The sequence below is a fragment of the Dysidea avara genome, chromosome 2 (assembly GCF_963678975.1).
Source record: "Dysidea avara chromosome 2, odDysAvar1.4, whole genome shotgun sequence".
NCBI lineage: Eukaryota > Metazoa > Porifera > Demospongiae > Dictyoceratida > Dysideidae > Dysidea > Dysidea avara.
The window spans coordinates 21,548,350-21,571,942 of NC_089273.1; the positions used below are offsets into that span (position 1 = coordinate 21,548,350).

Sequence of the window (23,593 nt, forward strand, 5' to 3'; positions counted from 1 at the left end):
ATGGCACTTTAAATCTTTACAATTATGATGGAGAAATTCAGCAGTTGTGCTCAGACTATTCCTGAGAAAACTAACAAAAAAGACAAACTCAGTATTTAATGGTTTGGTCAAGCTGACTAATGTGAATGGCTTAAAGTTATTACACAGTGTATGCAATTGTACCCATTGCAGTGTACTTTATCATTGGTATTTACGATTGTACAAAATTATAATGGAAAGTGAAAAACCAATTACCTTGCTTAAAAAAAATCCTGGACTTTGCCTGACCTAATCACACTGTTATGACTAACCAAAACTTGACTACATTCTGTACATGTCCTGCCTTTATTTCAATACTGCCTCTTCTCATCTCCCAGATTTCCCATTTATATGTTTACCCCACTCATCAACACCTGTTACTGCCCTGTTAGCTACTAAACACCAAAAGCAATCATTAGTGACTTCCAGTAAACCTGATGGAGTTAATTTTGTCAGTAAGTGGGACTGGAGAGCCAGGGGCGGAGGAAGTAGTTGATATGAGGGGGGGTTGGGCTGACCCAGATTTATGGAAATCAGATACTGCATTGTCCACTCTGGTTTGGTAAGGTGAGACCAACAAAAAAAAAAAAGGTCACAACCAGCTGACAATAGCTGTCCACCTCACCAGCTACATATTTATAGCTGATAAAGTACATAAAATCCTTAAATAGCTCGCTACATACTGCTCTAATACTGTGACTGCTTTATTAGAGTGACTGCTCTATTAGAGTATCTCGCTCTTTATCGCGTTTTCAGCCTCACTCCAAGAAGGATAATTTCGGGGTGATATCATTCTGATGTGGGCTAACCCAATCCCCCTCACCAGACCGAGGGGGGCTTCAGTCCCTTAGCCCCCCACTTTCCGCCGCCTATGTGGAGAGCTAACGAAATTAACTGCAATAAAGGGGTGGGCGACGCGCCTAAAACGGACAACTTAATGTCTCACGTGCACTGTCGCTAATGATAGTGCTCAAAGCGAGATACGAAGAACCTTCGTCTGCTGTTCTGAGAGACCATATTAAATACTAACTACTTTCACCGGCCTCGACTGATATTCCTCAATTGGCGGATTTCACAGGCATTCACCGGCAGAAGATCTCTCCACGGCCGGGGCAGGCCGGGGAAAACAGAGGGAGAAGCTTGAACGTTGTTTACGTACGTAACCAAATTAGTATAAGTAGCTTTTAAGATTGATGCTCTTTTGACGTACACTGTACATTCTTGACTGTTTGTCGGGTAGGGGACACGTGAGACTAGTATTGCTGGTAACAGTGGTGGGGTAAATCCTTTTGTAAAGGTTTAAGCCGCTGGACAATGGGCACTTGAAAATGGGACAATCTTAACTTTTGTTAGGTATTCCGTAGGTTACTTTTGCCCTATGATATCACTGGATAAGACATAATTAAGACATGAGGTTTGGTTCATTAGAATCCTTGATGTTTGATTGGTGTGTAAAGCTTTTTGTGCACTGTATAGCTGGAAACTTAATTTGGCGAATTTTCCATGATATGGTGACAAAAAAGTTTGGTGAATTTTTGTAAAGCTAATACAGATTTGTATTGGACAAACGAGTTTTAGTTTGGCGAACATCACTCACTAGCCAAATTTACCACACTTTCTGGCTATATGGTAGCTATGAAGAAAAAGCTCGAAAGGGACCTTGTATTGCAAAATGTACATTGTCAGAATATCCTTAAAACATGTGTGTGCTATGACATGTTTCTATAAATTACCTTGTTGAGCAATTAGTATGGTCCATCGGAATCTTATTACCCTTCACTGCATGGAATGATATAATTAAGTTTAGTGAATTTATTTGAGGATAACAACTTGTAAATTTGGGATTTTTTCACCAAGATAATTAAATTTCTAATGGGTAATGTATTCTGTCATCATCATCAGTGAATAACTATCACTATGGTAATGTTATCACACTTGTATGGTCAGCATTGAATGTTTTTTGTTGTGTGGTGTACTGTTAATTTTTTTTGATCAGCCTGCGTGTTTGCAAGCTGAGGTTACAAAAAAAATTTACAACAAAGCATATTTGATTTATTTAAAATTCTTACATATGGGGGAGTTCCATTTAATTTTGACCACCTGAAAATACTTGATTTGACAAACCCCATACTGATATGTATATGCATGGCACTGGGGGCAGTATGCTGCACAGTATAATATCTCAATTTCCTCTGTCATAGCTGGTTCTTCCTCCTATCTACATATGAATGCAATACTGTCATACTAGGTTGCTTTTTTGCAGCTAGATATTCTTCAGTTAAAAGTATGTATATATTGCTTTGGCTTGGCAGAGTCTTGCCACCACTGATGTTATTACTATAATTATATTATTGGAATGTGTTGTTGACAGTATTACTTGCATACAGCTGTAGTTAGAGAGATTATATAGTGAGTGTTGTTGAAATGCTTTTGCTAGAATTGCTTCATTTGGTGTTCAGCTGTTGTCTAGCAGCCATTATCTACAGGTGTATGAAATATAGTATGAAGATCATTGGACACTACTTGTGGATTACCTGTGACAACATTTATTAAGTGGTCCTATTGGACTACTGGGGGTATAACATTTAGTAAGTCCCTTGTGGTGGGAAGGCCACTAATGACACAGAATGTGGATTAGCCAAGTGAGATTATCCACTGTGACTAGCAGAGGTGTCTAGTAAAGTACAGAATGTACATAAACATTGTGAAGTGTGTAAAATTCCATGAAAAGTTGGGTCTCCGCGGGTTATTGGATTGGGAATGTATGAACAGTGGAACGGACTACCGGAATAGTGAAATACTGGAATGGTGGAATGGAATTTTTAAAAGTTCCATACCAGTTTTTACGTCCAAATAAGTACAACTCCTCCCCTTAAGTAAGCAAATAAATAGGATTTCCCTTTGATGTCAGCTCTTTTAGCATAATTCACCTCACCATAGACACAGTTTACCAATGTGATATACTGTAAAGTCAGTTATGAACATGCACAATAGCAGCTTATTGGGAATACCAAGAAGACTCCTGACTTAACTCTTTTTCCCAAATGGTAAAAAGTTAGTTACCTGTAGCTAGCTGACTACATGGATGCATTGTAAAATTACATTCACTTTACAATGAAGTATTCATTTATTTATTATCAACTTTACCAGTTAGGAACTGGAGGGTGAACACAGAAGGAAGAGCCTGTACAAGGTGTTTACCACTAACCTACTGTATGAGCCTAAGCAAAAATTTTTGGGTCAGGACTATCTTCTAATCATTTACATTTATGTCAAAAAAAAAAAATTTAAGTCAAAGTTCGTTGTAGCAATACCACATTGCACACTGAACTGAACCTTCATTGTGACAGTGAGTTTCAGACAAGTAATAAAGTATTGAGTTTAGTGCTGTACACTGGTGTCCAATTAACCGGTTATTAACCGGTGTTGTCTAGGTCAGCCAATAACCGGTGAAGAAACCTTTAAACCGGTTATTGCCCACCCACTTGGTAAACCATAAATTACCCCTGCTGACAAGTGTTAACATCATAACATAACCTCAAAGAATGTGTAAATATGTGATTGTAATAACTGTTATTGCTAGACAGGATGTTGATGGTCACTTTGGTACCACCCTAAACCTTCCAGCAGGCTTGTTGACTCGGATTATGTCTGCCAATATACAAACAAACCAATTAACTGGTTATTGCCAATTATTGGTAGGCAATTAACTGGTGACAAAAATTTTGTAGGTGTACAGCACTAATTGAGTTATAAGTCATACAAGTGTTGTGGTGAGGAAAACTACAGGTATGCTAAATGAGCTGACTTCAATGGGGCATCCTGTTTATTTGCTTACTTAAGGGGAGTATTTGGATGTAAAAAATAATATTGAACTTTAAAAAATTTCATTCCATCATTCCAGTATTCCATTCCACTGTTTACACACTCTTCCTTGGATATCCAGTCTCTTAGTCCAGTTTATACCTACCCATCTGTAGTGCACATGAAATGCAGACACAGTGATAACCACAATGTGTGGGAGCTTGCTTCAACCCACAGTTGTGGCTGCAGAACTATTGGATGGGGAATTCAAAGTGTTTACACAGCTGTCACTTGGTATGCACTTGTATGTATATCATTAGACACTTCCCTTGGAATAGCATTAGTGTTGGAATGGCTGACTCAGATACTCACAATAGTTGCCTTTGAGTACTTACAACCTGAATGAGTAATGGAGTTGGGTGGTGTAGTATTATATGCCTCTTTCATAACACAAGAGTTCTGTGGATTTTGATAGTTCATGTACTGATGATATACTGTAGCTAAATGATTTGAGTTAAGTGAAGATCTGCTACATTAGTTTCAGCACCGGAAATAGGATTTTGGCTACTTTCCTAACACTAGCCCGCTTATTTGTCATAGAGTGAGTTGTACAAGCGGTGTGATTTGTCTTGCTAAGGAGCTATGTTTAATTTAATAAGTTTAGTTTGATAGCTCCCTTGAGTCTCTTGTTTCAGACTGTTTCCTGCGGTAGGCCACACTGCTAGTTGTAGTGAAAATGGTATTGGCTTGTTGGTTGCCTTGTTGGTTGTATTAGGTTCTGTGCTGGTACGAAAGTTGCATTGCAGAAACAGTAGTATTAGATACCTAGGCTGGGATCTCCACGCTGGTGCTAGGACTATTGCATAGGCTAGTGGAAATGAAACTGAAATTGAAAACGACAACTGAAAAACTGTAAAATGCCACTAATAGTGACTCTTTGCAAAGACCACTTCTATAAGACCACCTCTATAATACTGTAAGACCAGTTTATATACATGAGAAGTAGGTCCAAAACTAGCTTTATTACCTAAACCTCAATAATTATGTTGTTCTCATTATTTACGACCTCCCTCAATAAGTTACATAAAGTGTAGGAGTACCTATGTACCAATACAGTCTCAATTTACAAGATAATGAGGTACATCATAATATCTTTTTGGGATTGTCTTATTCATAAGGTTATCTAGTTAATTAGATAAGGTTATTATGTAACTTGGATTCTCAGTAGACATAGCATATATATTTTTATGTATGGGAGGGTCTGGTGGATTCTTAGTAGATTTCTGTTACAAAAAGTAGTCTGGCCATGTGAGACACTACTATCATGATGAGAGGTAGCTTATATAGCTACGTAGTTAACCTTGTTAATAAGGTCATTTCATTGTATAGACTTTGACCCTTAAGAGCTCTGTATGTTGCACATTGAGTTAAGGTCTATTAATGTCTGATTTGGGCTGAATTCTGTTATGGGGATGGAAGTGGAATATAAATTTGTGGAAAATCAACCTTATGGTCGTACCTGAAACAATTAGAATTTTTGAAACTAGCATGGTGCTGTTAATAGCAGAAAACACTTTTCAAAAATTTTCTTGTAATTCAAGGTATCTATGGTTTATTCTACTGTTAAATTGGTAGGAATTTAACTTATAATGCTGTTTTTCTGAACTAAATATTTAATGTGTCGAATGGATCTGTAAGGGTGATTTTCCAAAATTTGATCACATTTTGATCCTGATAAGTGTCATGCATCTTTGTGAGTCACTTAAATTAATTTTTGATTTGCACCCACCATTGTTTATGGATGCTCCCTTTTCTGTTTCACCTCATTGTCAACTAGGTTAAGTAATCGTTTAAAGTCTCCAGTTCCTGTTAGGTTTAGTGTTGCACCGATATGAGATTTGGCCGATATTCCGATAACCGATATTGGATAATATTTTCAAGCCGATAAACGTAGCCGATCCAATATGGTACTGCAAAGCTATCTTCCACCAAATGTTACTTTTTGAAGGCCAATTTAATTCATTTATAGTGGCAGTAGTGCTACAACAATAGCTGACATTATATTTAAGCAGTAATAACAACATTGTAATGCAACTCAAGGTGTTTATTAACATCGTTTGAAGCACACAAACTTGCATTTCTCTATGAAAACATATATCTATATCTGTTACTTTTTCCATCATGCAATCGATCCGATACCGATTTACAAAAATTCAGCCAATACAGGTGTATATGGTTTTTCTGACAACCGATCTGATTATCATTGCAACAGTAGTTAGGTTAGGTAATTCAACGGTGTAGCACATGTTGCTGTCAGACCTCCTTCAGTGCTGGTCACTGTAAAGTGCTAATAATAATAATAAGATGTATTAAAGTTTCATTTTGATTGCAAAGTTGCTTGGAAGTTTATGATTGATGATCGGTTAGCTACTTGTTCTCACCAACTACTGGGTGCTATTAATGTGTTAAGGATTATCGTGGTAAGAGTGGTCTTACTATTGTGGGTTGCTGTATTTGGTGGACCACGGATTGACGGATTACGGATCGATGGATCACATGATGAACATATGTGACGAAGTCTGACAAAATGGGGCTATAGCCAGAAAATATATGTGTATTTACTTAATAATATGTATCCATTTCTGTGTAAGCTGTAACAATTCTTAAGTTTCAGTAAAATCTTCATTAATTTCTACATAAGTGATGAAAAATACTTATCATGTCTGCAGAAAAGGTCATAAAATTTCAAAACTTTGAGATCACGATCAAAATTTGATGGACTATAAGCCCCACTTTTTCAGACCGGGTCACATATTCCACTGCTCATTGGAGATGTTTATAAGTATTGTGTCAGTGTTGTAGTATACTTGGTATAATAATTATTTTACTAATGATGATAAAAATGCTGCACACTTAACTTCATCACTAAAATGCCCACGCACCGTTTCAGATTCACGGATTTACATGTAGCTATACGGTTGTTTACGGTCATATGTATATAGTACATCTGTATAGTTCACTATCTGGTTTTGCACTTATATGTCGTTAGCCATGGGTGTTTGAGGAGACTATGGATTTTATCGACTTCTGAGTAAGTTACTGTAACTTGGCGAGCTGATTAGCTATTGACAGTCTTCTTAATATATTCTGAACAGGAAAGCAAGTCAATTCAGCGGTCTGATGGCTAGGGCACACTCTCCTTCCATGAGAAAAGAATGTAAATTATAGAATGATCGTAGAATTACAGCTGCGGCATGGGCTGGCTGTAATTAGTGTCACCCTCCCAACTAAATGACAAAAGAAAAATTACTGGCTGGCTTAGGCTTTAATACTTCAAAGGTAGTAGACCTATAATGTAATAATGTGATGTCGGCGGCTTTATCTTCATTGTTACAGTGATCACATATACCTATATAGCTAGTTAGTTAAATAATCCAGGAATGGTGTGTGGGAATTTTAGTGATGAAATGCTGTGATGTGTGCAGCGTTTTGTCATTACTAGTAAAATAATTATTATATCAAGTTATAAACATCTCCAATGAGCAGTGGAATATGTTCATCATGTGATCCGTAATCCGTCAATCTATGATCCACCAAATACAGCAACCCTAGTATTGCTCTTAAATCTTTGTTAGGCTGATATGTGAGTATAGCAACATTATTTTTAAGGGAGCCTCTGCTAATCATCTACATAGGTTGGACTTAATTTAGAAGATGGCTGAGTGGTTGTGTGGTATCACTTTTTGTCACTGGCCTCTCGTCGTAACGCCAGCTCTATTGACCTGCTGTGTAAACTATTGGATTCATGGAACCTTTTCAGAATTTTTGGTCTGTCCTTATTTCTGTTACCCATACTTATTCCTTCTGCCATGTCACAGATGACAGTTTGTTGCTGCAATGGCTAATAAGATACAATTCGCTGGACTAATTCATTAACAGTTTTCTCGGGCATGATTCCTTCCATTTGGGACATCATCCCATTTATCATTATATGCATGTAGCCATTATCTATATCCAGGCACTAACAGTTCTGAACATTTAAGCAGCCAAATTCTGCATAGGCACATAGTAGGGAGAATATAGACTGCCACTATGAGTATTAGAAGTGATGTATAATTGATATGAGAACAAGCTCTCCAATATAATCAGTCACTCTATGTTTATTTTACTCCAGTGGTGGTTGGTCACACATCATAACCATATAAGGTGTGATTGTACAATTTATCATGTACATACTAGAATTTGTACCAATATTATCAACACCAACTAGGAAAGCATATTATGCATTGGGAGGAGGTTTTTAAGGGTTCTGGGAGGTGTGGTGTGCATTAGAATACTTGTTGATGTTGAGTTGTTGGGGTTGACAGGTCCAATTTAACTTTCTTTCTTTTTTTTTTTTTACTTTACACTATACATACATCATTACAAATTTAGTATCTTCTTAGTGAATTGGTCAGTTGCATAACTAAAGTGCAATAACATCCAGTGCTAGTACCTTTGTTATCATGAGGTGTTTGATAACAATACTCCTCAAAGTTTACTTCATGTAGTGCTCGATGGTCTGTCTGGATGGTGAACTCTCGTTTCATCAAATAAACAGCAAATGTCTATCCCCAGCTTGATGGCCAAACATTCCTTTTCAATAATAGAAAATTTCTGTTCCCTGGGTAGTAATTTCCTGCCGAAATAGGCAACTGGATGATCCATGCCCCCTCATCAGTTTGAGTTAAAACTGCTCCTACTGCAACATCAGAAGCATCCACCTGTAAGGTAAAGGGGAGGGAGAAGTTGACATTCCTCAACACAGGATAAGGTAACAACATCTCTTTCTACTCACAAAATGCTCTACTACAATCTCCCGACCAACTAACTCTCTCTGGCTCATACTTTCTGACCAACTCAGTCAATGGAACAGTAATGGTAGCGTAGTTGGGAATGAAGTGGCGATAATAGCTGGTTAGTCCCAAACATTATCTAACTTGCTTCTTTGTAGCAGGTTGAGGAAACTGCTTTATTGTTTGTAGCTTAGGTGCCTCTGGCTTCACCACTCCATTGCCAACTGCATGTCCCAGATACATACATTCTGCCATTGCTTGCTGACACTTTGAGGGCTTGGTTGTCAATCCTACTTTTCTCAATCTGCCCAACACAGCTCTTAGATGTTCCAGATGATCTTTCCAAGTAGCACTAAACACAATCCATTCAACCAGATAGGCACTTGCAAATTGATTCATTCCTTGAATAACTTTATCCATCATTCTCTGGAATGTGGCAGGTGCTCCACAGAGCCCAAACGGCATCATCTTAAATTGGTAGGGACCCTTGGTGGTAATGAATGCTGTCTTGTGCTGGTCCTCCTCTGCAATAGGAGCTTGCCAGTACCGTTTAGAAGGTCCAATGCAGTAATGTACTTGGCCTGACCCACCTGATCCAAGATGTCGTCAATCCTTGGCATAGGGTATGCATCCATCTCCGTCTCAGCATTCAACGTCCTGTAATCTACACATAGCTGGATGGTATCATCCTTCTTCTTGATGATCACCATTGGAGAAACCCAATCACTGATACATGGCTCGATTACACCTTCCTTCAACGTAATCTCTATCTCCCTCTCAACTGACTCTCTGTAAATGTGTGGCATACGGTATGGCTGCTGTTGTATTACATGTAGTAGTCCTCCCGTAGTTCTGACATGATGCTAACAAATGGAGGTTCTCCCATACTTCCCGCTCATGACTGACTTAAACTCAGACAGTAGCTTCAACAACTGTCGCTTCTGCTGCTCAGTCAACTGTGTACCTACAGAGGGAGATTTACCACTCTCCTTTCCATGAAGGCATGTCATCCTCCTCTTCAGATCAACACCGGCCGTCCACAGACATGGAGCCTCTGGCAGGTGCCACTTTTTCAACATGTTTATTGTTTACATGAAAGATGGCTCTCCTCTTCCTCTTGTCCAGCATGTACACTTCATAGTTCACCTCACCTACCCTACGCAACACACTATATGTGACCTACAGTGTAATTTTATAAAACAGTCAATATCCACACAATTTTCAAAATGCATTTTATTTGTTCTTTTTTTCTACAGGGACAGAGGAATGGAGTAGCCAAGTTTCAGCTTCCTAGCGTTGGAAATACAGCACTAGACAGCTGGATGAGCAAATAATTTGATATGTACAGAAGCTATTGAGAAAAGAATCTACAGGCGCTTACATAAACCATCATAACTTACTGATACAACGACGTACGGAACTAAATCTTGGCTCATTGTGTTCGCCATGAATTTGTGCATCCACCAAGGTATAGTTTTTGCCCCAGGCATGCTTCTGTGTTCGAGAAGGAAGGCAACTTCATGGAAAAACGATCGTCAGTAAATTCTTTTGTCACCGCAACGTAAACAAACGTCTGTAACTTTGGAATCTTTTCGTGTATGGAGATTAAACAAAGATTTTTGTACTCCCTATGAACAGGCAAACACGATGATGCCCAGGATTTATCTATTGGTGACTTAATTTTCCTACCAGTGAGGCGATAAAAACTTGCATATTTTTTTTTTCTAAGCTTGCATTTTTTACCCATAGTTTTAAAATGCATTTTATTACAAAAGTACTGTTGTGCGTATATCGATGGTTTTCCAAAATTTGGTCACATATGGCCCTTGCCATTGAGTCAGCAATGGTAATAACACTAATACCCTTCGTCAAGCTCCAACACTCTCTCTAGCATTCTGATCATACCAAAACTTCTAACACTTCTGTGCTCCTTCAAATTCTCACTCACCCACTCTGACATCTCCAACTTCTCTCTCACTAGTAAGATGTGGTACAAAACACTTCCATCACTTTTCTTACTCATCTCCCACACTTCTCTCAGAACGTCAAGCGGTCCCCTCACTTCTCTACCATATAACAATTCAAATGGTGAAAACCCAGTGGTAGGCTGAGGAACCTCACGACACGCAAATAACACATATGGCAATGATCTATCCCAATCCTTACCCTAGTGAAGTTTGGGATAAATACCACTCCTGTTGCATTGAAAATGGAAATTTCAATGCAATGCTCATGGTAATTATTCCAAATTTCACTGCTACCCATGCTATTACTAGTACAAATACTTCTAATACCTTCCTTTTGAGCTACCACGTACACTGTACATAGTGATTTTTTTTTTGAGTAGGTGATCTAAAGCAGTCTTCTTAATGTGACCTTGATAGCAACTTAACTGAGCAAAGTTCATCTTGATTGTTGAAGTGGCTTGTGGTTTTTATTCACATTGTGTACATTGTTTAAATGGCAAAATATTAACAGTTGAGAAGAACAGACATATGTAACCGGGCCAACAAAAATAGGGCGTGTGGGCATCTAATCACATGACAGATTATATCTCAGTACTGAAATAGAATATTGCTTTCTATAACATGTGTTATAAAACCAATTAAATATTTATTTAGTAATGAAATTTGCATGGCCATAGCATAAATAACTAAAAGGTTATGACACATGAAAGTTTCAAAAAGTGGCTAAATTTTGTGTGTCCACATGCCCTGTTTTTGCAGGTCCGGTCACATATGTATGTGTTGTCACTGTTGTGCTTGTATTAAGTTTAATGATCAATATTTTCCATTTTGTCTATTGCTATTCAGTGAGTGTTCTATTAGTGAGTACTTACTATAGTCGGTTCATTCCTTTAAGCAATTCACCTAGTTGGCGTTACAACTAAAACAAGTTAATTACATTTAAGTTGAAACTCAATCAAGTACTTAATGCACATGTTGGTTGGTTTTCATTTAAAATTTCCAAGGTTCATAATTATTTAGATTTTCAAACCATCAAAAAGGTACTCTAATGTTGGTTATTCTACCTACAGACTGATTTTAAACTCTTTCCTTCAAGTATCTCAGCTGTAATTTGTCCAGCAACATGGTCTTTGTTTTATGTGAGTAATCATCCATTACTCTTTAAAAGTTGACAGAATTTCTTAGATATGTATGTATCTAGCCCTCTATTTCAATATGATTACTCCATGTTCCATATTATAAACAGTTGTAATGTCAACACTGCAGTGTGAATTGTCTTTAACGAATGAATAAGTGAATTACAATTACAATGGTGACTAACTTGTTGAATTGAAGCAACAGCAAAGTACAGTGTTTGGTAAACGATATTGATAATGGCTTGAGTTCAACATGAGGTTAACATGTATGTGTATGGTACGTATCGCTCAAGTGCAATGTTGTCTTCGTGAGAGTGTGAGCATTTAAAAACTCACTAATCAAGGCCTGTTTCACTTGCGAGTATTCATCCCAAATAAACAGGATGAATACTTGTGAGCAAAACTAGTGCCACGCCCTTTAATAAGTAAGTGAGTTTTTATTTGCTTGTACTCTTGTGAGACGATGTTGCATTTGAGCAGTACCATATAAATAACTTAGCTCAGTGGTATGTGGACTATCTCATTTGGTGGGTAACTCCAGTGACACACAAGTGTATTGTTAACATAACAACAAGTACACACTATTTACTATCCTCAGAATAAAAAAAGTGTAACATGTTGACTTTTGGCTGCAAGGTACATATTACCGTGTGTCTTGATATTAATTATTTTATGTTGATTGGGTAATTACTGACCTTATATGTTATTTTGTGTGGATTTCTTGTTAACAGATCATTAGTGAGGAAGTCATTGTACAATGAGTCATTTACATAGTTTAGAAGAAATCAGACAATCTGATGAAGGTAAATCTAGTAGCTTGAAAATGTCAATATGTTATGGTGTGTAGATGAAATTGAGTGAATGGTCTATTTACAGCTTGTTGTATTGTGTTTGCATTTCTTTTCCAATAATGTATAGGATGGGCACAAGTAAACTTGTTTACATTTAATAGTTATACCACGGCTGTGGGTGTATATATCAGCAAAATCCCTCACAGCCGTGGTATAAGTGATATCACTTGGGGCGCACTTACCTAATAGGTGAAAGAATTAATGAGAACTCATCCCATTTGTTTTATACAGTAGCATCTGAAAATCGATTGTGGTTTTAAAAGCGTGGGCTAATAGCCATCAAAACGTTGTTCATACATTAAAACATCACTAGTATATTAAAAATTGTAAATTTAAAAATAAAGTAGGAATCCAAACGATAAAAGTAGTGAAACAAGAGAAGAACAATGGTAGCTATTACAGCATAACTCGGTGGGAAATCCCTACTTTGGCATGATATAGCCATTATTTTGTGTTCAATACCAAAGTAGGAATTTCCCACCGAGCTATGCTGTAATAGCTACCATTGTTCTTCTCTTGTTTCACTACTTTTTATCGTTTGGATTCCTACTTTATTTTTAAATTTATAATTTTTAATATACTAGTTTGTTTAGTTTTTTGTTAAGGCATACAGCTAGCTATAAACATGTGACTGTTCTATTAGGGTGACTGCTTAGTTAGAGTGTCTCGACATCTCGAGGCAGCCTGCAAGATGTGCGCTTGCCAAAAAGAGGCGTGGTTTCGATCGATTATAGAGTATATGTCGAGTCAGCCTTCCAAATTGAAGGTGTGTGGTCACTGAAATACAGCTAGTGAAAGGGGTGTATCATTGTGGTTTCAATCGATAGATCGATAATGCGTAAAATGAAGAATGGGCATGATCTTGTGACCTATCGTGAAGCTATCTAGTACCAATACCTCCATACAGTACCCTCTGTCATAGATTATATCAGTACGGAATATAATCTATTCCTCCGTATAGTAGCGTAGTCTAAGTGTCTTAAATAATCTTGTGGCGTCTATTATGCTGTTTAATGAAAGTGTTGGTACGGAAAATTAACGTCTCGATATGGTTTCGTTGGATGAAGAAGAAGACAAGCAGCCTGATTGAAGATAAAGGAAAAGACAAGGCGCAGAGGGCACACACTCGTCGGAACCCCAAAAGGCACATCCCACTGGTGAGTTTGTTATTGTGGTGTAAAATGGTGGCCGTGTGCTGCTTCGTTTGGGCTCTAGGCTTGCGACTGTGGTCAGTGAGTGAGGCAGTGAGTCTAAAATTCGAGTTTTGTCGATTTAAGAAAAAATTATATCCGGCCACCTGTAAGTGTTTTGTTGTATTTAATGCTGTTTTATGTACTATGTAGACTAGTACTATTCTGTAAAGGTGATTTTCGTCTCATAAGATATCTCTAGGATAATTTTTAAAGGCGGAAAATTTGGCAGCGTGCGGAAATTTCACCTTGATTCCTACTTAAACGGTACGACTGTACCGTTTGATTAATACATTACTATGCTTCAACACACAATGTTAGAGAACTTGCGATTGTGGGATTGAGTTTTTATTGTTATCATTTTTGTACTAAGTTAAGCTAACTAACTTTGCTATTGGGACTGTAAGTAAGTTATTATACTAAGGTAAGTACTTAGGACTGTAAGTTACTAACCTATTTCAATGTAGCAATAGTAGCTTTGCTGTTCCGTGGTCTGTTTAAAGGCTGACAGAACTGATACGCGGTGGGTAGAAATACGCATCCACGATTTCCCAAACAATTATTTGTGCTTTCATTATCCTTTACTAACAGCCAACTAGTCTATCTTATCAAATATACTCAGCATAGCATCCAGTACAAAAATGAGTCCCATAATATAAAGCTCTATGTCGCTCAATAAAACAAGTCAAAGTGCATTGTTTCTTTGAACAGGCTGGGTATCAAAGTCATTGGCAAACCGCTTTCGCATGATATTTCCCGGGTAATATGTGGGTTAAACCCTGAGTGGCACCTTTGAACGCCCACGCTAAAGTGGTATAGTTATAGTCATGCCATGGAATTTTTAATTTAACCATTTTTACTTAGTTACTAAGTGAATGACACACTAATTACTAGCTGATATCTTTAGCTAAACACAATCTGACATTACAACTTGATTTCTTCTGTGTTGGTGTTGTTTAGGCCCAAAATGTTCCCACTCAAATTTAAACTGGTATATTAAAAATTATTAATTTAAAAATGAAGTAGGGATCCAAGTGATAAAAGGTAGTGAAACAAGAGTTGAATGATGGTATTACAGCATAGCTCTGTGAGAAAACTCTTACTGTGGCATATTATAACATTCATTTTGTTTAGCATAAAAAAATGTTGGCCATGCGCTGCTTCGTTTGGCCTCTAGCTATAGACTGGTGACTATGCAGGGCTCCTGATAATATTTTCGAGTGTACTGTCAAACTGCCAGTGCAACAGAGATTTTGTCCTGCCAAAACATAACAATGTACTGGTGCCCAGTTTTAAGCTTTCAGTACTCAAGATGTTATAATCATGCCAATAGCATGTAACATAGATTATTGAGAGATTGTTACATACATATGTAACCATGTCATAACACACTGTTTCTAGCCAAGTACAATAGTTTTTAAGCTATTAAATGAAACTTTATGCATCCCACAAGTCAAAGGAAACACTGGATAACATGGTTTAAATACATTTTGCACATTCATAGTTGACAAATACAAGTAGGCTGGTGTTCAAACATCACTGTTTTAACTTGAGGTGACCACAAACATAAACAAACAGTTTAATTAAATATTACTGCCGTTGTAAGGCTGCTCTCCAGCAGCAGTGTATATATATAGCATTCTGATTTATCCAGTTACAATGTTGTCTGGACAACAATAAAATTAACCAGTCAATATGTAATAAATATTGACCAAAAATTGGCTGATTGTCGAACATTATTTTGAGCCCTGTTGTGGTCAGTCAGGCAGGAAGTTGGTCAGACACTGAAATGCAAATTTTAGCATTTTTAAAAGTTCTATATCTGGTCACCTATAAGTGTTTCCTTGTTTTTAATGCTGTATTTGATGTTAGATAGACTAATATTATTTTGTAACGGTGATTTTCATCACATAAGATGTTACTAGGATGATTTAAAGGCATAATTTTTTTTGGTGGTGTGCATCATTTTTGGGGGATCTTACTTAAACAGTACTACTGTATAAGAATTTTATAGGTACGTAATATTTCCTACAACATAGCATATAACCAGTGTTGGGAGTAACGCACAACTTATGTAACGCGTTACATAATATTATTACTTTTGTGGTGACTAAGTAATATAACGAAATATGCTATAAAAACAGGTAATATAACTCAAGTTATTTGTCACGAAGCCGAGTAGTTCTAGCTATTCGATCCGGCGCTTCAGTTCTCAATACTCAGTTTAGCACACTCAATTGCAGACTAAATTTTGCACACAGATACAGAGTATTTATACAAGCTGTAGTGCTAAGGTCAGCAAAAGGTTAACTACACAAGCTTACAAAGAGAGTTAATTACCTGTACAAAACTAGAACAATAAAGAGACAGAGATATGTCAAAACAACCGGCTACTGATAACTTACAAAAATAACAACGAAGACAGGATTAGGTAAAAACACCTGGCTAATTACACTAACAAGCTACAAAAAGTAATTATGTATGCATACAAAGAGATAATTAATGTTAATTAAGTATGAAGTCATAGCTGTTTACAGCCTGCTTCTTCATATTATTTTACTTACAAATGTAACCTGTTACCTAAGTAATATAGTTACTGTAACAAATCTAATATTATGTAATATTATTACTAGAAGTAAAGAAGTTACTAATCTCATTAGTAATCCACTGAGTAACGCCACTGAGTAATGCCATGGGGTAGGCTTAGAAAATATAGTGGCTTTATCCCTGATGCATTGATGCTTTGTTCATTCTAGCTAAAAAACTGGTTGTATAGGTGATCATGAATACCACAAGTAAAAGCTATCAATAGCAATCAGGTTATAAATACATTTTACTACTGTGGTACAATTGACCGATACAAGTAGGCTGGCACAACATAGTAGTAAACTGTTAACCTCAGGGGTTAACTTGGGTATGCCTTTGTGGTCAGTACAAACTAAAAACACATACCGTATAGTTGGTAATTTTTGAAAGGTTTTTATTTTTGGCTATTTCGAAGTGGCCCTTCTCTTCAAAAATAAATTCCCACGTCTGGTTGTTCTTCGAATATAAATTCCCACAAGTGAAAGCAATGATCCAACTTTCGGCAATTTGCTTGTGTATTCCTCGAGTTTAAGCTCAGTATTACTGATGATAATGGGTAAATTGTATCATTACTGTGCCAGAAAACTGGTGATCCAAAATGGGAATTGATGCCGTCTGCTCTAGAATCTATTGTAGCTAGATAGCAGTAGCTGCGATTGAGCCAGTGAATTTACTCCACTCGAGACTCCCTCAGTCTTCTCCCCAATGCACAGGGATGAGGATTATTCTATCAGTAAGTCAGTTTTTGGCAAACATTCACGCATCTTCATATTTTGTAACATGAATTTCTGTTTATTTGAAATCCATCCGGACTTTGAAATATGCACTCTTCGAAATTAAAATCCTTCAAAATTCAGATTTTGCTTCTTGTGTGAAATTTTCTGTTTTGAAATAACCTGCTATACAGTAGCTTAATTACATGTCAATACCATCATGTCTGGCCTCCCTCCTAGCCCAACGTTAACACTACAATGAAGTAGGTCCAGAAGCTCAAAAGTACAGTATGATATTATAAATAATTATTAACTTCCTTTCCTCTTGAGATGTTCACAATTGACTATTTGTATAAGCAGCCAAGAAGACGCACTGTGGGTCAGTCACTAAAATACAACTACATTATTATACAACCAAGTACTAAGAATAATACCAAATGAGGTTAAAATTATGTCATGAATAAATAAATCTATATATTAATTCTTGAACACCCACGCACATGTTTTTCGAATACTGTTCTGTCATTCTTGGTCGGATTACAATCACATTGGTACCATTCAAATGTAAAAATTTGAGACACATCTTTTGATCCAGGATTGGTGGTGATTCATTAAACTACGGGAAATACCCTTTAAACCACTGTAACTACCTGAGGAAAACACAAATTTGTCCAATACTTTCTGGAGACCCTTATCGTGTTACCAGCTTTCCCCATCCCAGCTTACACTAGCCATTTCTCTCCCCTGTGGACAACAGAATGAGAAAAGGAAAAATCGAGGCCATAAAAATTTCAAACACAAACTTCTTCCAGGTTCTCTCCCCCAATTAGCTTCAAACTCGCTAGACCAACTACCCGTCCAATTCAGTGTACCATAAGGTTGTTTTCGTGTCTATCATTACTTGCTAATCTTGGTTGAGAGATACTTATCACTGTCAATGGCCATTATATGTTTACAATACACGTATACGGTGCTCCGGTATACACGCGTTGCTAATAGAATCAGATGATGTCATGGTTTAACTATCTGAAAGCTTACAGTCAGATAGGATCAATCACTATTTCATGATTTAACCAATCATATCAGTGAATTTGATCATGTGATCGGGTGTGTACACTATCATCCGGCAAACACACTAACCAGTTATAAAAGGAGATTTCTGTAGTGGGTGTGGCAAGTTAAAGAGCGATGATCACTCCAATCAGGCTGTCCAGCAGACTACACACACACGCACGCGCACGCACGCACGCACGCACACACGCACGCACACACACACACACTGCAGGAAGATTAGCTACGTTCAACTACTCTAAAATAACATACATCTACCTTACCAGGCAACGAATTGTGGATAAGATCATGAAGTTGCTAATGCAGTCTTCAATGTTTAGGGATATTTTTTTCATTTTCACTCCTTGGTTAACTCTACAGGGACAGCTGCAACTTCTAAAAGCTCTATTACTTTATCTCTATTTCACTACCCTAATAGAACATACATCACGGTATTCCCTAATAGAACACACACGACCTATAATTGAGCAACCATTTTTTGTATGAAGGACTACACCAGCATGTACTGTATATACACCAGGGCTATGTTGATACCTTAATTCTGAAATTATTTCTTCTCTATCCAAATACACATGCTGGTGTTAATCTTGCTCAGTACAGCCGATTAACTTGAATACCCTTACTCAATACTATATACTGCATACACACTTTGTCATGCAATAAGTAAACAACACGACAATACCATGACTAGGATGAAGAAATGGAACTCCAATTCAGTTACTCTAATAGACAACACAATCTAACTGAATACGAACCACTGTATGTGATGCACACAAGTTGAATTAGAATATAGCTCATTGTGGTGATACACCAACTATTGATAAACTGATTAAGTCTCTGAGTAAGCAAGCCTCATACCACACTAAGACACGTAATGGGACACATCTTGATATACCACCTTCATGAGGACTGTGTAAATCACTGCATGTGTAGAGCCTGTAACTGGACACATGCATCTTGATAAGCCATCTGCATGAATACTGCACAGAAATCCCAATGTACAAGGCCAACCTACGTATGAAAACTATGACAACAGTTGATCTTTGCTGATGAAAGGTCACCAACATTACAGCTAGACGTTAGTGCCACACACCATTGAAGAAATGATGAGTGCATATCATTAGCTGAATCATGTCTTTGTTGGTATGTAATGATGTGATTATACTCCTTGATCATTAGTAATGTTCAAGTTTAAGTGTATTCACACAATTGCACATAACAATTGTCTTAGTATGAAGCACATTTTGTGCGGGTACACCTAGTAATTAATAATTAATGTTTGAGAAAACTACGAGGCCTAGAGAGACATAAACTACAGTAACTGGGGATCGATTTGCCTATGAACGAAGGCACAACTGCATATTTGTTGCACTTGTTTGTGCTGATGACTTTAACATACATGTAATTCTATATAACGTCCAGTACCACACCCATGCTTAAATTTCAGATTGCGTGAAGGAGAAGATTAGCGAACAGGCGCAAGTGATTGCAGGAAAGCCAGAGGCCACTTTATGCGTAAACAACAAGATTACAAGTGTGTTCAGGTGGCACATTGAGTTCCAAGTTGCCATGCCAGGTGCCAGTGGACATGTTACAGGTGATCAACAAGATTAAGAGTAAAATAAATAAATTAATTAATTAAGAGTATGTTAACATAATTGTTTTTGTATTTGTATTATTTTGTATACTAGCTTGCTAGCTGAACTATTTTGATCACCAGTGTTCAGTGCCAATAATAGCGTAAGCGCCCGAATGTCGACCGGTATCTTATGTCGACCACAGGTGTTTACAAAGTCGACCACAGAAATGACTTGAAGTTATCCGTAAATTTACTGCTCTTGAATTGGCGCGTATTAAAAAGGCTATGGCGCGTAAGAGGAAGAAGAAGAAGCGAAGAGAAAGACGCCTGAATAATGTACAAAAACCGGCCAGTAAAAGGCCATCGAAGCTACGACAATGGACTGATGATGGTATCGTACGCGCATTGAATGCCGTACAGTCTGGCATTCTTGACGTTAATGAGGCAGCACGAGATTACAAAATACCACCGACAACATTGAAAGACAGGTTGTCCGGGTGAGTTATTCATGGCACCAATATGAGAGTGAAACCATACTTGAGCCAAGAGGAAGAACAGGAGCTGGTTGAATTTTTGTTGAATTGTGCGAAGATGGGGTACGGAAAAACCAGAAAGGAGGTGTTGGGTATTGTTCATGCTATGGTGGAGAAGAAGGGCATTAAACTGGAAAATGGAGTTACCCAGGGCTGGTGGGTAAAGTTCTGTAAAAGATGGCCAGAAATCAAACTCCGTAAGGGTGATTCTTTTCCTTTGGTGCGTGACCAGATGAGCAACCGTACAGTTTTTGAGTCGTACTTTGATCTTCTCGATGAAACGCTAACTAAGCACGGCCTGAAAGACAAACCAGCTCAGATTTATAATTGTGATGAGTCTGGCATACCCTTGGAGTACAAACTGCCGAGAATTGTTGCAGCCAAAGGCACAAAGAAGGTGAGACAGTGCACATCAGGAACTAAGACTCAAATAACAATCCTTGCCTGTGCCAACGCTGCAGGGCAAACCATACCTCCAATGGTAGTGTTTTCAGGAAAGCATTTCAACAGTGCCTTAGCTAAAGGAGAGGTCCCTGCTACTCTTTATGGAATGTCACCATCGGGATGGATGGACCAAGAGCTTTTTAGAGAGTGGTTTTCAGAGCATTTTCTGAAGCATGCTGTTTCCAGTAGACCTTTATTATTGTTACTCGATGGCCACTCGTCTCATTACACTCTAGACTTGGTCAAAACAGCTGCTGAGGAAGATGTCATAATATTTTGTCTTCCTCCCCACACCACTGCCGACAGTCAACCACTTGACACCAGTTGTTTTAAGCCACTGAAGACCCATTGGGTTGATGTGTGTCGCAGATATTTATTTGCTAATCCTAGTCGGGTCATTACAAAGTTTCACTTTTCGTCTTTGTTTTCAGAAGCATGGTCCAAGAGTATGACCATTAATAACATTTCATCAGGTTTCCGCACCACTGGTGTTTGCCCATTTAACCCAGATGCAATCTTGAGCAAATTTCCCAAGCAGAAAGAAACAGACGAGTCTACTACCAGTAAGAGTCCGGCTAAACCAGTCACCTTTTCGGTGGAGACGGTCAAGAAATTTGAAAGACGATTTGAGAATGGGTACAACATCTATACAGATCCAGCTTATGTGCAGTGGATGCGGATGTATCATCCTGACCATCTCCCTCCTGGTTAGTACAACTTTGCATTCTGTGTGATTATATATGTACATGTTTACTTTGGTGCTGTAGAGATTTTGGATGCTGATGTTGTGACCATGGGTACTGCTACTGGCTCTACAAGCACCGTGGGTATCGCTACTGGCTCTACAAGCACTGTGGGTACTGCTACTGACTCTACAAGCACCGTGGGTACTGCTACTGACTCTACAAGCACCGTGGGTACTGCTACTGACTCTACAAGCACAGTGGGTACTGCTACGGGCTTCTGCACTACAAGTGTTTGCCCATTTAATCCGGCTAAACCAGTCACCTTTTCGGCAGAGACGGTCAAGAAATTTGAAAGACGATTTGAGAATGGGTACAACATCTATACAGATCCAGCTTATGTGCAGTGGATGCGGATGTATTATCCTGACCATCTCCCTCCTGGTTAGTACAACTTTGCATTCTGTGTGATTATGTATGTACATGTTTACTTTGGTGCTGTAGAGATTTTGGATGCTGATGTTGTGACCGTGGGTACTGCTACTGGCTCTACAAGCACCATGGGTATCGCTACTGGCTCTACAAGCACTGTGGGTACTGCTACTGGCTCTACAAGCACCGTGGGTACTGCTACTGGCTCTACAAGCACCGTGGGTATGGCTACTGGCTCTACAAGCACCGTGGGTACTGCTACTGACTCTACAAGCACCGTGAGTATGTCTACTGGCTCTACAAGCACCGTGGGTACTGCTACTAGCTCTACAACTGCAAGATCTCCTTTTTCAGAGCTCCTCGTATATCCAACTCCTACACAAAGGAAATCAAAACCAAAGAGCTGTGCCCGGGTTTTGACTAGTGCAAAATCTATTGCTATGCTGGAAGAGAAAGCCCGTAAGAAGTAAGAAGAAATAGACTTAAAAGACAAAAAGAAAAAAAGAAAGAGAGGCAAAGAAAGTTCTTCGAGATGAAGAAAAGAAGCGCAAAGTGCAGGAAAGAGAGCAGAAGAAGGCTGAAAAGCAAAGAAGGTTGGACCAAAGAAACAATTCTGGATCAAAAAGGCAAAACGCATCATCACACAGTCAGAGAGCAACGAAACGGCAACGAGAGGACAATTGTCCTGAAAGTGGTATTCAGCATCGTGAAATTTCAGAGGATGAATGTGCTGTTTGCTTTGGGCTGCACGAAGAGGACCCAGAACAAGTCGAGTGGCTGAGGTGTACCAATGAAGATTGCAATGTGAGGAGCCACACCGATTGTCTTGAAAATTGTGATGGTGTGTACGTTTGTTATGCCTGTGGAACCCTACTCATGTAGTATTGCTTACCCTACACTCTTGTGTTAGAATACTCCATTGATACATGTTGTACATATTATTTATAACATTATAATAAAAACACACTGCTTAATTAATGTCAACATGTGCTGCGGTTGTGACAATCTGAATGGAAATGGGATACAGGAAGCTTAACAAGGCCGGGAATCACGCTGTGGGGAGCCTCAAATTAAAGGAAGTGGTTATAGCGACTATTACACTTACTTAATTCATAGTAGCTGCGTTAATCTGGCGATGAAAGATCATCTGAACGAAGGCGAAGGTCTCCTTCGCGTTCACACAACAACTGACTCCCGAAAACTCTAGAATACAATATTAACACAACACTATTTTTAGTAACACTATATATGGACTTGCACCTTACTATTTATAGAACACCATAGTATGAATAATAGTAAAACTCCGTACATGTAATTACTATGGCAAAGGGGAAAACCAGGGTGGTCGACATTGAGATATTGGAAAATGTATAGCGGTCGACTTAATATATCCGTGGTCGAAAATGGAAACAAATGGAGAGAAAGGAAATCGCTTGTCACTACTTTTTGTCACGTAGAAACTGTTGTTTAAGTACAGGCAGAGACTATGCTTGTACTAAAGGTATTGTAAAACTAATAAATCGTAGTGCGCCTGGTATAGTACGGGCACCGCCGAAGGTAAGCGGATGCTGGTCGACAATCGATCGCTTACGCTACATTGCTGCATACAGTTCTATGGTATAAATTGCATCTCCTGTATGTTGTACAGTATTGTGTTACACATCGTTATGCCGTTGCCACACCGACACTCAGCTACCAGTAGTTTTTCATTGAATCTGGCAAGCCATTGTGTGGAGAACGTTAACGCCGGC

General features: G+C 38.3%; 2 protein-coding genes across 3 annotated transcripts in view; both read left to right on the forward strand.

The window, feature by feature from the left end:
* Positions 1-956: 956 nt before the first annotated feature.
* The window catches only part of LOC136247924 (protein NLRC5-like), a 66,641-nt gene continuing 44,004 nt past the window's right edge, over positions 957-23,593 (forward strand). The window contains exons 1-2 of the mRNA XM_066039743.1: positions 957-1,173; positions 12,492-12,563. Coding sequence (XP_065895815.1) covers positions 12,518-12,563 — 46 coding nt within the window. The 5' untranslated portion in view covers positions 957-1,173; positions 12,492-12,517. The remainder of the gene's footprint in view (positions 1,174-12,491; positions 12,564-23,593) is intronic.
* On the forward strand, positions 20,280-22,820 carry LOC136246836 (uncharacterized). Of its 2 annotated transcripts, XM_066038418.1 has the most exons (3): positions 20,280-21,434; positions 21,495-21,854; positions 21,915-22,820. In XM_066038418.1, exons 1-3 carry the CDS (start codon positions 20,342-20,344, stop codon positions 22,310-22,312), a joined length of 1,851 nt encoding a protein of 616 aa, XP_065894490.1. In that variant the 5' UTR covers positions 20,280-20,341; the 3' UTR covers positions 22,313-22,820. The 2 variants fall into 2 exon arrangements, with proteins under 2 accessions (XP_065894490.1, XP_065894491.1); XM_066038419.1 differs by lacking the exon at positions 21,495-21,854.